Genomic DNA, 16,920 nt, shown 5'->3' on the forward strand with positions numbered 1-16,920 from the left:
TAGTTAAGTTGGATTGAAAATTTCAATTTTTTTATCTTGAGTCCTAAATTTTTCTAAGGTTTGAATTCTACTATGATTCTTAAAAATTCAAATTTGTTTTATTTTGATCTTTGAGTTTTGCAAAAAAAAAAAAAAAAAAGAAAAAGAAAAAAGAAAAAAGGAAGTTAGTATTTGAACTTTCATATATTTGTTTCATTATAAACTCAAACTTTTTAGACACAAGAATAATTGTTTTTAAGAAGTTCATAAACACTAAAAATTTATGAACAAAAACAAACATGGAGGTTGATAAACCAAAATATATATTTATTTTGAAAGTTTAGGCCAATTTTTTTTAAAAAAAGACATTTGGGAATTTGGGTAAGGAGCCCATACTTGCTTTCTAACAAATATACAAATCTATAGCAAGAAATCGAGAAAAAAAGAAGAAAGAATAGCATAAAATAACAAAATATTAAAACTATTTACAAAAATATAACAAAACATAATACTACTCCAAAAGTTAAAATTACCTAAAACTATGAAATACAACCTCGAAGAATAAATTGCACCAACCTCGAAAAATTAAGCCAAAATAGAATTTAAACAACAATTTTTTTAAAAGCATATTTTTATTTGTTGGATGAGAATTTGTATCTTAAACCTCGAGAGAAGAAGTAATTTTCCAATTATCGTGATGCTTTGTTATATATATATATATATATATTATTTTGAAATTGTTGAGTAAAAAAATGGAATTTTTGATTTTAAGTTGTTACGTTCCATTTGCTTCTAATTTTCACGATAGATTAAATTTTAATTATATATATATATTAGACAACAGATTAAATTAATGAAATTATTTCTTTTGTACGTTATGATTTATTAAACTTATTATTAATCATATTTAATTAGAAAATAAACAATATTTTTTCTCTAAATTTTACTAAAATATTCTTAAGATATTTTAATATATTTATGAATAATATTTTTATAAGTTTTGTGATTTAAAATAAATTGGGTTGTATTTTTAGTAAATTATAAAAAACTTAGGGTGCCTGCCTCCGGCAGTCTGTCAGAGTTCCGTCGAGGGTTTTTGACCGAAACGCCCTCCCCCGAATAAAGGGTTTAACGCACACTCACCTCGCTTCTAGGGTTTCTCTATACACATCAATTCTTCATCATCACCTCCTATATTCAAACCAATGGCCAACGGATTATTGAAGTTTACCCGCTTCATCTCTCCCTCTTCTCTCCTTCCCCGTCAATGGCACCACTCCTCCTCTTTTTCTCGTCTCGGCTCTCACGAATTCCTCCAGGTCACTTCGCATTCCATTTTTCTTCTTTACTTTACTCTCCAGTACTTGCTCCATCGCTGATTACCATTGCTTTTCGTTCACTCCGGATTTTAATTTACCTAAAAAGTTTGAATTGGTTTGTTCATAGCGATAAAATGCGGAATTTGATGTCTTGACTCGTTTTTTTTTAATCTCCATGTGGACCTCAGACAGCTGAGGTGATGAGGAGTAGTGGGACGAATGCTTCTAAAAGAGTTGCTGTAAATATCATTGACGAAGCAAAGAGGGGTTTACCGGATACTTATGCTACTTCTGTAAGAGAGGTATGTTTTGGATATTGGTAGAGAAACTTAGCATACAAGAAATTGTGTAGGATATGTAGGTTTCTTCTGCTGTGTTACTGCCTAGAGGAATTTTTGTTAGAGCAAAAAGAATCAAGGAATAACCCAATAATTAAAATGTATCTGCCTTGGATGTTCCTGTATGCAATATGTTGTTCCTTAAAAGAACAAGCAGAAAAGCAATAACTTGTTGGCAGTTAAGGGCATCGGATCGTATGAAAATATATACAACTTTTTTGAACTCTTTTAGTGTAAGTGTAGCATGATCGATATGGAACTTCTTTCTGTCAGCATCGATGTCAATATGGAAACCCTTTTCCTTTGTATGTGCTAATTGGGGAGTCAAAAACATTTTCGGTGGGACGGTGTTTGCATCAACTCAACGAGTTTGGAATTTTAACTTTAGAATGAACTTAAGAGAGTTTGAAATAGAGAGCTTATAGATCCTTACTGCAGGTCTGTCTCTTCCTAAGTGCTTGTCATGGCTCTTTGGAGAGACAAATATCCTAACAACTAAACTAATAAGGTAAGGTGTTCCTTTTCCCTCAAAAAAAGGAAATTTAAAGTATTATTTAGGTCAGCTCTTATTTTTTAAGCTTTGTGCCTTTTGTTGCTTCTCTTTAGATCTCTTTGGAAGCTTTCTAACTCTTTGTTTAGTGTTTATTAAAAAAGAAAAAGGATCACACTTATCTTGCAATATAACATAAGAAAATTAATGTCTAATCTGTAAGATAGATGTAGATATTGCTCAGAGAACTTCTCTCAATCTAATTCTGATTTTGCATTAGTTTCCAAGATTCCTAGCCAGTGTCGAAGATGCTCTAGTTTTTTATGATGATGCTCTAGTTTGGGGTTTATAATGAAGAAGTGTAACTTTGGTGCAGCTTCTTGGTCCACTGAAGTTTGGCATTTCCAAACAGTCTGCTGTGTATGTGTGCGATATTCCTAAGGTGCAATGCCCTATTTCATGGCAGATGTTGATTTTTAGTTGTTATTTCGTTTAGCATTCTTTGAACCTTGTTTGTCTAATTTTTTTATTCATTTATTTTGCAGGCTGCACTTGGAGGTAATGGTTGGTTTTGTTTACATTTAACTTTCATGAACTTTGTTATTCTGCCATGTCTTTTTCAAGACTTAAAATTTTTTTTTGGAAGATTGAATGATTATTTGTGCAACTAGGGTTAATTAAAGCTGTATCTTTCCAAATTTTTTCTGGATAGTGGGTCATAACTTGCTCAAAGCTTCCCTCGAGAGATTCACTATTTTTCAGTTTAGGTTTTCATATTGATATGTGGGTCTGACTCATCTGGTCTGGTATCTTGCACACCTTGTATGATGCTATTCTACTCCGTATATGGCAATGAAAACTGAAGTAGTTCTAGGGAATTTTCAAATGGACTAACATGTGAAAAATGAGTTTTAGTGGCTTCATGCTGAGAGCTATTATTCTAGTGCTCAATTGTTTTTCCCTTTCTCAATCTGCAGGGTGGGGGTGAACGTCTATTGCTTGCAGTTAACCCTTCCATATTATATTTTTGTGTAGGCATCCCTGTTTTATCTAGATGGCAGAATGTAAGGGCATCTGTTGTCAATTTTTCAACATTAGGTGTCACCAGTAGATGTGATACGAGTGCTAGAGGGCCGTGTTTTGCTAGGTTTATGTCATCAAAATCTTCAGAGAAACGTGGACAAACTGAATCTGAGGTTTGTGTTCAATTTGAATTTGTTTTAACATTTAAAGGAGCTCTGGTTTTCTTCGAGGTTCAATTTCTGAATTTTAGTGGAAGGCACTTTGACTGAGTTTAGATGTGGTGTTTGTGTCTCAAATTTATGCATGCGTCAAATGATCATGAAGATGACTAGTGTTGGCAAAATCTTAGATCTAATAAAGCAAGGTCTGGGAATAATTAGAATATCAATTTTTGCAAGGAAAACTGGAGGTACTATTTGGTTCGTGATCCAAAGATTAGTTTAGAAAAAAATGATTCAGTAAAACACAAAAAAAAAAAAACAAAACTTCCTTTTTACTGTATTTGAAAACATATTTGGTTCTAGTTTAAAATTTTGAAATTTTAATTCAAATTTCAGATTTAGTATTTGATCGTGAATTTGACATGCAATATTGTATCATATGTACATAATTTCTGAGAACAAAATTTATAAACAAATAGAATGATAATTTATTGTTTTTAAAACATTTGCTCTTTAGGAGTTGTTTTTAAAATCATATTTAAAAATAAGTTTACCAAATACGTTTTAATTGTTTTCCGTGTAATTTTTTTCTTGAAAACATAAAAATGAAAAATGAATTGCGAACCAAATGGGGTCTAAGTTATTGTTAAACAGTGTCAAACATATTCCTATTATATTTTCTAATATATTAGTGAGAAGAAGTCAGCTCCCAATAAGAAAGAATAACAAGAGGTGGCGATATGATTATAGCAAGTCCAAATAATTGTTTGGTTTTTTCTTAATATGAATAATTGCAATATACGTTACCAAAATTAATGTTTACTAGGCATGCATCTCATTTGAATGTTGGTTAAAACTAGATGTGACATAACTGAGCATTGTGGTACAGGTTTTTTTTTTTTTTTTTTTTAAAAAAATTAAATTTCTTATGTGTATTCTCATTTATTGGTGTTGGTCAGGTGAGGCCACTACTATTTTGTGATCACCGATTAGTTCATAAACCTGAGTTTTTCCTTGATTTTATTATCAGAGCAAAAAAGAAATATCAACAGTGGAGGATCCATTTGATGCTCCTACATATAATATACCAGAGAAGCCTGTTACATTTGCCGAGGGAGCTTCCTACAGTTTTATCATCCTCGCAGGGCTTGGAGTGGCAGCAGCTGCTGGATATGCAGTTTTTAAGGAGCTTATATTTCAACCAAAAGAGTAAAAGAACCAATTTACAGTTTGATTAATTTTATTCGTTTGCTTAGAATTATTAATCTAAACCTTGTGGTTTCCTTGACTTGGTGACTGATGTGCAAGCTCTCTTGTTTAGGTATAAGATCTTTGACAAGGCTCTTAAAAGGATTCAAGATGACAGCCAGGTTAGTGAATTAACCTTGAACTTCTGTGTTTTGTATGTGTTTGTGTCCCACTTATATCTTCCCTTGGGGCTGAAGGCTTCTTGTTAAAGAAACAAATCCAACAAAATGAAACAAACACAACCAAGGCAATTAGGTCTGTCAAAGACCAAATGACTGAAAAAGATAAACTAGGAACTTAACAAGAAAACAAAACAAGACCTGATTAGAGACTGAGAGGAACTAACCAAACTACAGCAGATTCTCAGGTAATCACCAACCAAGAGAACAATGAGAACCACATAGTGGACCTCTTGCACCTTAATTGAAGGTACTTTCTAGATAGGCCAATCTTTTCTCCACCTACTATGGATTAGATATAGTTCATGTATTTTCAGCACCCATGTTCAGATTTGAAAAAGTAGTGTGCCACTATGCAGCATCGTAGAGATTCCTTGCATCCTAATTGAGTCGGAAAAAGATGAATTTCACTTGATGCCTTTTAGGGAAGAAACAGAAATATATACGTATTATATTTCTTGCTATATCTCCAATTCCTAGGTATGATGAGTTGTGTTACTCCACTAATTATGAAAAATAGCTCGGTTTAATTGGAAAATTAATAGGCAATGAGGGGGTGGTGGGTGGGAATGGGATAATCCTTATGCATGTTATCTTTCATCTCTGTCCATTAAATTCATACTATTGTGTAATTTTCCTTTTCCTTACTATAAGGATGCCATATTCTTCTCTTCCCTTCTCTCTTGTGGTTTTCTTATTTTTAAAAATATATATTCTTTTCTTTTAACTATGTTTCTGTTTTTTATTGTAACAAAGATCTAGCCTTTTGAAGTGTACTCAACTACTGCTTTACTTAGTGTTCAATCTATCCTCTGAGCTTTTATGTTTTATTAGATTGGTTTTGCTATTCTGTCAGGTTAGAGTAAGAATTGGTTCCCCTATAACTGGCTATGGGCAAGAAACTAGAAATCGAGCTGCTCGCCAACGTATCCCTAATAGGGTATGGACTGACGAAGATGGTGTAGAGCGTGTAGAGGTAAAACATGACAAGATCTTCCTGTTGTACTAACGACAATATTTTTCTTACATCCAAGTTCCTGAATAACCACATTCCCCTTCTTCATTATAAAGTGACAAATAAACTTTTGTATAGGTGAACTTTTACATCCGTGGGCCGCATGGAGCTGGGAAAGTTTATACTGAGATGTTCAAGGATCAAGTGGACAAGCAGTGGAAGTTTACATACTTAATCGTCGAGGTGAAATCACCTTCTCCGGCCCAATTGATCCTAGAATCTTATATGCCTGCCTGAATTTTGTGCACAAACCAATTCGCTCAAGATTTTGTATTAAATTATAACTGTTCTTAGAATCATCATCATCTCTTGTTTATAATATTTCTCCTTCCTCTCGCCCCCATTTAAACTTTGGACTCAGTTAGGCTAATTTTTTCGAGTTCAATATTTCTAGTCGTTACCTCCTCTACTCCTAGCGAGAGTTACATTCCAATAAGTAATACTCGTTCAACTTTCTTCCACTTTGATTCAACAATTGAGTCATCGGTGATTGTTGAATTCTCTCTTGAAAGGTCAGATTTGTTCTTTTCATCTCTCTTGTTTACGTCCAAAGTCCTAGATTTTCTCGCTGACTGTATGAAGCTTACCCCCACTTTGTTAGAGCTACAACATGGAATCAACCGAATAGTTATGGAATTTATTTATTTGTTTCCCATGTTGGGGAATTTTTTTTAAAGTTTGAATTGGGGTTGAGGGGATTCAAACCCATGGTCTTTTTGGTGGAAGTTGAACTAAACGCATGTTGGCATGTTGCATGTTAAGTTAAAAGACTCATTTTGCCCTTTTGATTTTTCTTTTAACTTGATCACGACATAAATGGATGGCAGTTAGTTACATGGTAAGAATTTATTTGTTTTTGTATTTTTGCTCGATTTTCTTAGGAAGCAAAATATCATTAACATATAAACAAAAAATATTCATGTTATATATATATAACCGAACTAGATGTTTTAACTCGTGAAATGTTTTCATATTAATTGTTTAAAAAACATATGAAGTAGACTATAAAATGATACTTGGTTTCATTTCATTACATCACAATAATAATGACGACAACAATAATAATATATAATACAAACTAAAATAATTATAATAATTAATTAGAATTTAGTCGTTTGATAAAAATATTATAATTAGTTTATAAAATAAATTAACGGAATTTTGATTAAATGAGTATTTATGAGATTATATTAAAACTATGAGGGAAAGTTTAAAACTTATAAGGATAGAGAGAATATTCTCCAAATTAGGGACATTTACAATTTAACCTAAATAAAAACTAGCTTTTGGTAATATGTAATGACATGCCTTGTAGAGAATGGAGTTTGTGGAGCTAATTAGTGCACTCTCTTTCTTGAGGTTGACTATTATTGTACTTAATTGTTCCTTTAATAGTTCTCCATCTCACAATCTCAGTTCATTCGACTTCAATCAATATTTTTAGAAGTGATTGTTTTGGTCCATTTATTTTATTGTCTTATTATTTTCAGTCAAAATTTTTAATGATATATTATTCACTAAATTTCTTAAATTGTACCTATAAATTTATATAAACATAACATTTTCAAAACATCAGAACTAAAATCTATAGTATATACTCAAACTTGAATCTTGTCTACCTTTTATGCACGACTATTACCATTTTCTCAAAGTTGTCTAAGTTTACTTCAACAACTCAAATGATAAAGAAGCTCAATACGGTGACAAACTCTAAAATTTGAGCAAACTACAATTGTTCCCTAACGAGATAAACATATTGGACTTTGGGAAATGAAATTGATGAGAAGCTTTACAGGTTGTTTTGTTCAAGAAATGAGTAAGTTTGAGAATATATAAGTGTACCATTTTCCTTCTAAGGAATTTGTGAGGACGATGATGGTGACGGTGATGTAGGTGCCTCTCTGCTTGATTCTTGAACTTGTCCTGCAAAATGCAAATTCCAAAGAATATCTTCTACTGAGGGTCTATCTTTTGCCTTCTCATGGAGACATCTAACACATATTTCCATCATCGTTATTAACGAATCATCTGAGCATCCCTTGTGTATTACTGGATCCACGATGCTCTTTCGAGCTATCTCGTCAGTTTTTAGGCTTACCTGCAACTGAGAATAGGAGTTGAAAGCACATTTTCTAGTTCAGTTTGAAGAAGTTACCATGAAAAAATTCATACTTTTTGGTCATTGAAAATGTACTTACGAGATCTCTTGAAACATGAACTTCGTTTTGGGATGTGATTTGTCTTCCCAAAATGATTTCCAATAAAATGGCTCCTATGTCATACACATCGTTCTTATCTTTGTGATTTACTCTGCTAAAAAACACAGATAATTCCAACACATTCAAATTTATATTCTACTACCTAATTCAGTACTCTTTACAAGGACTAATTTATTGTGCAAATATCCAAAGTTTAGTATATGAGCTTTCAAGTTTTTGTCGAAAGGGTCCTTGAACTCCAAGAAGGTTTTGGCAGGTTTCCCACTTTCAATTTTGTATCTAAGTAATTTCTAAACTATTTTGGTAAATCCGAAATTGGTTTTTTTTTGTGTGTAATATGAACCTAAACTTACAATTTCAGATATAGCATATGTTTAGAGATCATGAATGTTACTCAACTAGGTGAATGAAAGTTTAAATATCAAAGTTCAAAAACCTATTTCACTTCAAAATTTAGGGACCAAACAAACACAAGCTCAAAAATTCTTAAACTAAACTTTAATTTAATAATATTGGTATGACATGACATGACAAACAACGATCAAAAGAGCAATGTGGTCTTGTCTTCATTTTAATTCTAGAGATAAAAATAGAAGCCTTACCCTATAGCATGGCGCTTCCCTTTTGTACCAGTGGATGGAACTCCTGAAATCATCTGAATGGCAAAACAAATATATCAATTACTTTAACTTTGAGAGGTTAATATGTAGAACCTACAAGACATTCTTTATCCTCTCTGTGTCATACCATTCCACCATGTTCAACTACAATAGGTAAATTATAACAGCTGATTTTCACATGAAGATCTTGATCAAGTAAAATATCTGTAATCTTCAAATTGTTTGAGCATACACCAGGCACTATTCCTGTGTGCAGGAACTGAATTCCCTTCACCATTTCGATTGCAGCCGATATCCTTTTCGTCCAAGAAAGCTTTTGCCCCGGTAGCCCTGCAGGATCAAGTTCTTTTATAAACTTATATCCATTGACAGAAAAGTTTACTCTCTACTAAATCTTATGCACCTTCAGTACTATGCTAAACAAAATACGATATAGTATGTTTGAATAATTAACTTCTTTTTTTTCCATAACCGGGTGTTGGAGCTTTGCTTCCCTATACTCAAGCACCTAATTATATCTGTCCCAAGGCTCAAGCTTGGGAGACATTAAAAGTTTTTAGTATTAAGCTCACTCGAAGGCTCAAATTTGGAATCTCAGTGCTAGTATTGCTGAGAGATCCAAAGCTCTTGCCCAATGGGGAAGTCGCTTGGGTTAAAATTGAAAACTATTCCAACACAAGTTAGAGCAATATATATATATGTGCCATTGTAAAAACATTTTACCAGATACATGGCTTCTTAGAGTCCCATACGGATAGTACTCGAAGATAAGGAACACTTTGCTGATGGTTAGGCCGTCTGGTAGGAACTCATAACAGTGTCCAAGGGCACTGATCAAATGGATATGTCGTAGTTTAGATATTAACTCCAACTGATGTGTGTAGGTTTGAGGGGTTTGCCGCCTTTTCAAAGCTAAGCTCCGAATTGCCACGACACTGCCATCTGTGAACACCCCTTTGAATATCTGTTATTGTCAAGACAGAGACTTCGTTTGTAAATCTATCGTTGAGTTCTTTTTAATAAGAAAGGAAAGTTTATATGGGATAAATAAAGAGAGATTAAATCTATTAGTTAGTTTTGTATAGTAGCAGATTAGGAGGTAATGTGTTTGAATCCTTGTAATATCATATAATTTACTCCTTGATGAATATTAATTTCCATTTGTGGGACCTTTGCTTGGAAAGTCCCAATTACATAAACAATGCTTTTAAGTCTTTTCCAGCCAACTTTTTATCTTTGATGATAAGTTCATAATAAAAATCCATTTCAAAAGTACTGCTTTCTGAAAGAGAGAAAAAAAGTATGGAGAAAAGTAACTGAGATATAAGATTTGACAGCACAAACTAAGAGAGATATGGGAATTTCTGAACAGTGAAAATATATTAAAAATTAAACTAACATCTGGCGAATAACCTTTGTAAAATCATACCTGGCCGTCCAGACTTTCACTTATCAAAGTTGAAACATCAAAATTGTTGGTAGCCTCTTTAAGTTCATCCAAAGTGAAAGTTCGATAAGGAGGAATACTAGTTCCCAGCTTCATTGTCTGAGATATATATTCTGCAAGCACATGGTGGATTGTAACAAATATACAAAAATGGATTAAATTCATTAACAAAACCTGCTACAAAATAATTTTACCCTAAACTTTTATAAAAATAACAATTTAGTTCCCGAATTTTAATAAGTATCAATTTAGTTAGTGATCTTTACCATTTAAAACAAGTTCCTATCAAGAACGGTAATATTAAGATTTAATGAAATTCTTACACGTGTAGATCAAGAAACGAATTAAGAAACAAGTTTGTTTATAAATTTCTTTTTTAAACAAAAATCCTTATCATAATTGACAAGTTTGACGAGATTTTGATGATAGGGACAAAAATTGTTACAAATTCAAGAGTATACGGACTAAATTTGACTTTTATAAAAGTCCAACTGATGTGGGTTAGGAAAATGTTGAAAGCAGACCTCCAGCCTCTGGTAAGTTGAGGGATGAAAAACAATTAATTATGCAAGCGGATGCTATAATACAAATTATGTGATTATTTTTCACTTGATTTGCTTCAATAAGATCAACCCAGTTCAAGAAATCATCAACCAAAAAGAAAAGGAGAAGGGGGAAAAAGAAGACATTCATCTTACTGGCATCATACAGCTGCTTGGTTGTGTCTGTTACAGATGGATTCTCTGTTATAAACCTTGTTGAAGGTTCTTTAACAACTCCCATTTTGTATGTCTTTCTCATCGTTAAGAACACCAGAGCCAGAACTACAACTCCAGCAACACTTCCTCCAAAAATTCTCAAGAAAGTCATTACCTCACGACGAAGTTTCCTATGCTCCAGATTACGAGGCCTAATACTCACTGCCAAAGCTTCATTGTGACAGAAGTTCAAAGGGTTCTGTTTTTGGTCTTGATTTGACAAGCAATTGCCACCATAAATGATTTCACCATTCTTGTACTTGAATTCCTGAAGACATGCAGGCAAGTCTCCTGTCAAAAGATTTGAGGACAAATTTGCAAAAGTGAGATCACTATTGCATGATATGTTCTGTAAAAGCAGTCCAGTTAATCTATTTCCCCCAATATTCAGATATTTAATGGAAGGAAGTCCCAGAAGTGATGCCTGAAAAGGTCCAACAAGTTTATTGGAAGATAAGTCCAGCTTTTCAAGACGATATAACGAGCCTAACTCAGGTGGAATACTTGAGCGAAATCGGTTGTTTTTGAGCTCAAGTATACTTAATCTCTGTGGTAATTTAGGAAAATGGGGTCCCAAAAGATTGTCTCCCAACTCAAGAACTTGCAAGTTGGTCAAGTTACTAAGGTCTGGGACATTCCCAGAAAGAGAGTTTCTTGAGAGAGAGAGAATTCTTAGACTCCACATATGCGCAATGGAATCTGGTAAGGACCCATTAAAGGAATTGTTCCGTAAACTCAGAGTAGTCAAGAATGGCAATGAACCAATCCAAGCAGGAATGTTACCAGAGAAACAATTGCCGTCAAGATTGATAAACTGTAGGGTTTTGGAAGAAGAAAGTTGGTGAGGGATGGAGCCATATAAGGAATTTGAGGATAAGTTTAGTATTTCTAGTGACAGAAGGTTAGCAACAGATGGAGGCAATGGACCCTCAAGACCTAAAGAAACCAGAGAAAGCACTTTCAAATTGGGGAAATGGGAAAATGTGGAAAACAAAGAATCAGTGGAAGTATTGAGAGGAAATGAGGGGGAATGTTGGAGAACATCACCAACAATGTGGAGCTGGGTTATGTTATCTTCATAGCACACTATTGTAAGAAATGGAGTGGATTCAATGTTACAGAAGTCTGTGACAGTGTTAAAGCTGGATAGAGCTTGAGGGTAGTTTAAAAGTTGTTGGATTTGTAGAAGAGATTGGGATTGAGAAAGTGGAAGCTGAGTGGAAAGATGAAAAGAAGAGAACAAAAACAAGAAGAGAAGAAGATGGAAATGGCAGACTGCTTTTAGTTTTGCCATTAAAGCTCAGAAGAGGAGAGCAAATAAGTTACAGAGAAGAGAAAGAAGCTGGAAAAACCCCATTAAGAAGAAATGAAACTCTCTCTCTCTCTCTCTTTTTGGCTGTGTTCACAACTTGTTAAAGAAGGCTGTTAGAAGTACAGTGGCTGCAATAAAACAAAAAGCTTTAACATTAATCACTGCTTTTCCCCTTTTCCCAAGGGATTAGAATCTAGACATTGCCTACAGATTACTCAGCTTAAATTAAAATGGCATTGGACTCCACCATGATTTGGGCACTGAATAAAATAAAATGCCTTTGAGATGCTTTGTGGCTACCAAAACAGAATGTATGGAGCCTCTGATATTGTATTTGTATTTGAGTTTTCTAAGCCACAAGAATCAACTATAGTATAGCAGAAGCCACATTATCATTTATGAAAGAAGAATATAGAAAATTATGTTAAGATACTAATTGTCAGGAGACAGGGTTTTTGCCCTAAAGTGAAACAGTATCCTACTTCACTTAATTAATTGCACTGGATGGTGTGATTAATATAAGCTATCTGTATTTCGGTAAAAAGAAATCATTATTATTCCACCAAAATACATTAAAGCCATAATGCTCACATTCACACTTCAACGATATACTACCATGATTACATCACTAAATTCTCTGTATAACTATGTTCTAGATGTGAAAATTAATGTTTAAACTTAAACCATACATAATACTCTCAATTATGTAAGTTTAAGGATATAATTTGGGACTATCCTAATATAGAGGTGGTTTTCGAGATTTGTAGAGATATGAAAGAGAGTAGATGGGTTTGAATGAGATAAAAGATGGTGTCGCTGAATGGCTGTTATGAAGACTTTAATGATGGGAGGAGTTGTCCCTGAAAAAAACAAAAGCATATAGTTCACGGGAAGCACAGAAACTGAGCAAAAATACACACTTTAGATTGACAAATCAAACAATGAAAAAAAAAGTGCTTCTTTTATTGTTGTATAAAGTAGATTTGGCATCTAACCCCAAACCTTCTGATTTCATCTCTTTTTCCTTTTGGGTCTTAGCAGACTCAGATTTAGGGCCCCCCTCCCCCCTCCCAGAGCTTTGGGTCACGGGTGAATCTTTATTGGAGCACTCTGTTCAATCATTGAGAAGTTTAAATTATTAAATTCCATTCTCACTAAACAGTAAATACCTTACTACCTATTAACAAGAACAGGAGATTTCATGTTTACTACCATATTTGGGTTCTTTTTCCTTCTTTGCCCCCATTTTCTAAAAAGTGGGAATTGGTCTAATATTCTTCTCACTGTCAGATACTTTTATACAAACTTGTAATCAACACCTACAAATGCAAATACATGATATCATATATATATATATATATATATATATATATATATATATTATATAATGTTTTCTTTCTCAACTATGATAAGTTTAATTTATGAAACATAAGTAATATGTTTTTATTATTATTATATACACATCTATCTTAAGTTAAACCAATGACATATCAATATGCAATCATCTCTATCAAAATAATAACAATCTATTGATATTGGTTGTCTCTATTGAACTAAACAAATACATATATTTTAATAACCATATCTCATCTTGAAGAATTGTATCTCATCGATATCAATTGCATCAAATAAACTATCAAATATGTCCACTAGACTCATTGAACACTTATACTTAAAAGGGTGTGTCCCATCTACCGGAGCAAAATACAATTTTATTAAACAAGTAGATATAAAATAGAAAACAATGAATGTTTCTACATTACTTCATTTATTTATTTATTTATAATTAGTATATACATATACTAGTTAGAAGACACGTGCAATGCACATGATTACAAAATTTTATGATATAAAGTTTAAAGATATAATTTAAATTTTGATTGAAATTCATAATCAAAGTATTTCTATCCCTCTACATCAGTTGGATGTCTCAATACATCATCTGTTTCAACACGTTTATCCCTATGTCATCTCATGTCAGCGAACCCTTCTTACGATACAAACAAGCACTTTAATCTTGGTATCAAAGAAAAGTGGTGGCGCAATACCTTATGTAGAATTTTTTTCCTCTATTATGATTAATCTTGTATCGAGCCTCGCCACATGTAGGACAATGTTGCAAATCAGTAAACTCTTTTCAGTAAAATACACAATCGTACTTGCACGCGTGAATAGTCTTGTATCCCAAGCCCAAGTCACGAAGTTTTTGTTTGGCTTCGTAAAATGAACTAGGGATAGTACTACTACACATTGGAAACGTTGCTCTTAAGAGTTCTAACAACATATCGAATGACTTGTTACTCCAACCATTTAGAACCTTCACATGCATCAACTTAACCAAAAAATTCAAGGACGAAAATTCAGAACAACCGGGGTACAACTCATTACGTGCTTCATTTAATAAGTTTTGAAATATGTTTGTTCTATCTTCATCTGTATGTACTCCATCCTCAGCATTTCATCTTCCAAACGATGTTCCTCCGTTTCCTCTTCATGTTCAATCGGGGCTTGTAAATCATTCAGCATACCAAACATATCATCTTTTTCACTAAACTGTCTACTACTAGTTCCTTTATCAAAAGGGTTACTACTAGTTCATTTCTCAAAGTTTTCTGTACCTATAAAGCTTAATGACTTCCCAAGATACACCCTCTCGTTCGTAGGCATCAACCTGAAATTTGACAAATTCTAAAAATTGGGTCACTCCCTCTCTATACTCAAAGGATAACTTATTCCTAACTTTCATCCAACCTTTGTTCACCCTAGAACATAAATAGGTTTGATTAAAAATATATTCATCTCCTCTCACATCCTAAATTTACTCCCCTGAATATACAATCTCTAAAAAATTTCACTAAAACTAATTTCAAACTACATAGACTACTATAGGCAGCACAACCTAATTATTAACTACAAACAATTTCAATCTTTGCATCCTATTCACCCCTTCCAACAACACTACCTTACAAGCTATTCTACTACCACCCCTTAGAAATATTAACAAATTAAAAACAAAAAAGGGTACCATGACTACTAGATAGCCATCACAAATCAACAAGTTATTCAAAGCTGTAAAAAATAAACTATTAGGGTGTGTTTGGGGTGAGGTTTTAAGGAGAAAAGATTAGAAAATTGGGCCAAAACCGTGTTTGGCCCAACGGTTATGATAAATGGGGATTAAGGTTATCCTAATCCCTAAATAAACCTATCTTATCCTATCTTTTACTTTCTTACAACCCTACATTACCCTATCCAACTAACCCAATCCAAATTATATTATTATTTTCTAAATTACTACAATCATAATCTTTCCCCCAAACATATATTATTATAACCCTACTATCATAATCCCTCCTCCAAACACATATTACCATAACACTGCAAACAATAATTTTTCTCCCAAACACATATTATCATAATATTAGAATTATTATAATCCTTTTCCACCATAACTTTTTCCTTCCCCCAAACGCACCTTTAGAATTGAACTAAAGGCTACAGGATAGCCAAAATAGAACTTTTAACACAATAATAGCCATTGCCCCGTCTCCCTCAAATTTTAAACCCTAATCCCTCAAATTATATATTTCTTATTTTAAGTTAATTTTTAATAAAATAAAAATAAAAATATAGGTGGATGAACATGATTAAAATACATCATAATATAAAAATAAAATTAATAAAAGTGATGTAATAACGTAAATTATTACCTTAATTATAGGTGTGGTTGATTTTTTGTTTTTGAATAAAAAAATAAGAAAATAATATATTTCATGAGAAATATATATCTGGATTTGGTTACAGAAAATAAATTTAATAAATTAGACATTAACTAAAGAAAAATCTTTTTGTAACAACGCATGTATGGATTTCATATTAGAATCTTTTATGTTAATATGATTTTTTTTTTGTCTTTTTTTTGTAAATTTCTTTCTCAAAATTTGATAAGTAAAATTCAATGTTGGTTTATTATTATTATTAGAATCTAATATTCCAAATCAATTGAAAAATAAAGTAAATTACTATGAATCTTCTTCTAGTAAATTAGTGTTTTTTTAAGATTTTGTTTAGAGCTACTTGATTTACTATTGGTATTATATTTTAAAATTTGTTAGATTTATGAGTGTGATGAATTGTTTCTCACCGTATGTCATATGAATATTTGAAAGTAAAACTAAAACCAACAAAACTAAAAAAAAATAGTAAGAGGAAAATGCTTCTTCTTTTTTACTTTCATATTTTGATTTATTTATTCTTAAAATATAAATCTTCTAACAGATATAGAAATATTTTAAAATTTTGATATTTCTTATAAAAGATAATTTTATGTATACGGATTAAAATGAAATAAAATTTAAAAACTTTGAAGCAGCAAAGAGAGATAAAAGTAAGTCTATTGAATTAAAAATCTGTAAAATGGATTTGAAATTAAAGGTGAGAAGAATATGTGATGAAATTAAAGGTGAGAAAAATCTGTAAGAATATGTGATGTAATGCTCATAAGAAATCTACGATAATAATAGGGGAAATAAATTTGAAATTTGGCAACTACATAAAATAAAATAAAAAAAAAAAGAATTTGATTTTTGGACTAGAGATTTCATGTACATTCAAATCAAAAGAAAACAAATTATCAAAAGTGTGGACAATACAACATCGTCTATCGTTGTTGAAAACGAAAAACAAGATTAATGTCGCATTTTTGTATATTTGGCACTTCACCATTTTTACGATTACTTGTGTAGGAAAACTTGAGACTAGACGTAGATATCGAAAAATCAAGTTAATTAATATTCATCAAACTTAAAAAAT

At 32.3% G+C, this 16,920-nt stretch overlaps 2 protein-coding genes across 4 annotated transcripts; one reads left to right on the forward strand and one right to left on the reverse strand.

Moving 5' to 3' along the window:
* The first annotated feature begins 1,026 nt into the window (after window positions 1–1,026).
* LOC103496532 (probable mitochondrial import inner membrane translocase subunit TIM21) lies at window positions 1,027–6,428 on the forward strand. Of its 2 annotated transcripts, none has more exons than XM_008458411.3 (9): window positions 1,027–1,298; window positions 1,487–1,600; window positions 2,503–2,568; window positions 2,672–2,690; window positions 3,162–3,322; window positions 4,341–4,519; window positions 4,632–4,680; window positions 5,594–5,713; window positions 5,831–6,428. In XM_008458411.3, the coding sequence occupies exons 1-9, from the start codon at window positions 1,185–1,187 to the stop codon at window positions 5,987–5,989; spliced, it is 981 nt and encodes a 326-aa protein (XP_008456633.2). In that variant the 5' UTR covers window positions 1,027–1,184; the 3' UTR covers window positions 5,990–6,428. The 2 variants fall into 2 exon arrangements, with proteins under 2 accessions (XP_008456633.2, XP_008456634.2); XM_008458412.3 differs by having other exon boundaries at window positions 2,672–2,684.
* Window positions 6,429–7,274: 846 nt separating this feature from the next.
* On the reverse strand, window positions 7,275–13,225 carry LOC103496531 (probable inactive leucine-rich repeat receptor-like protein kinase At3g03770). 2 transcript variants are annotated; one of them, XM_051082973.1, is made up of 8 exons: window positions 13,111–13,225; window positions 10,737–12,968; window positions 10,021–10,151; window positions 9,315–9,555; window positions 8,719–8,921; window positions 8,574–8,626; window positions 7,951–8,062; window positions 7,275–7,856 (listed from the first exon to the last, which is right to left on the reverse strand). In XM_051082973.1, the coding sequence occupies exons 2-8, from the start codon at window positions 12,088–12,090 to the stop codon at window positions 7,605–7,607; spliced, it is 2,346 nt and encodes a 781-aa protein (XP_050938930.1). In that variant the 5' UTR covers window positions 12,091–12,968; window positions 13,111–13,225; the 3' UTR covers window positions 7,275–7,604. The 2 variants fall into 2 exon arrangements, with proteins under 2 accessions (XP_050938930.1, XP_050938929.1); XM_051082972.1 differs by having other exon boundaries at window positions 7,951–8,065.
* Between the last annotated feature and the right edge of the window lie 3,695 nt (window positions 13,226–16,920).

The sequence above is a fragment of the Cucumis melo genome, chromosome 3, assembly GCF_025177605.1.
Source record: "Cucumis melo cultivar AY chromosome 3, USDA_Cmelo_AY_1.0, whole genome shotgun sequence".
NCBI lineage: Eukaryota > Viridiplantae > Streptophyta > Magnoliopsida > Cucurbitales > Cucurbitaceae > Cucumis > Cucumis melo.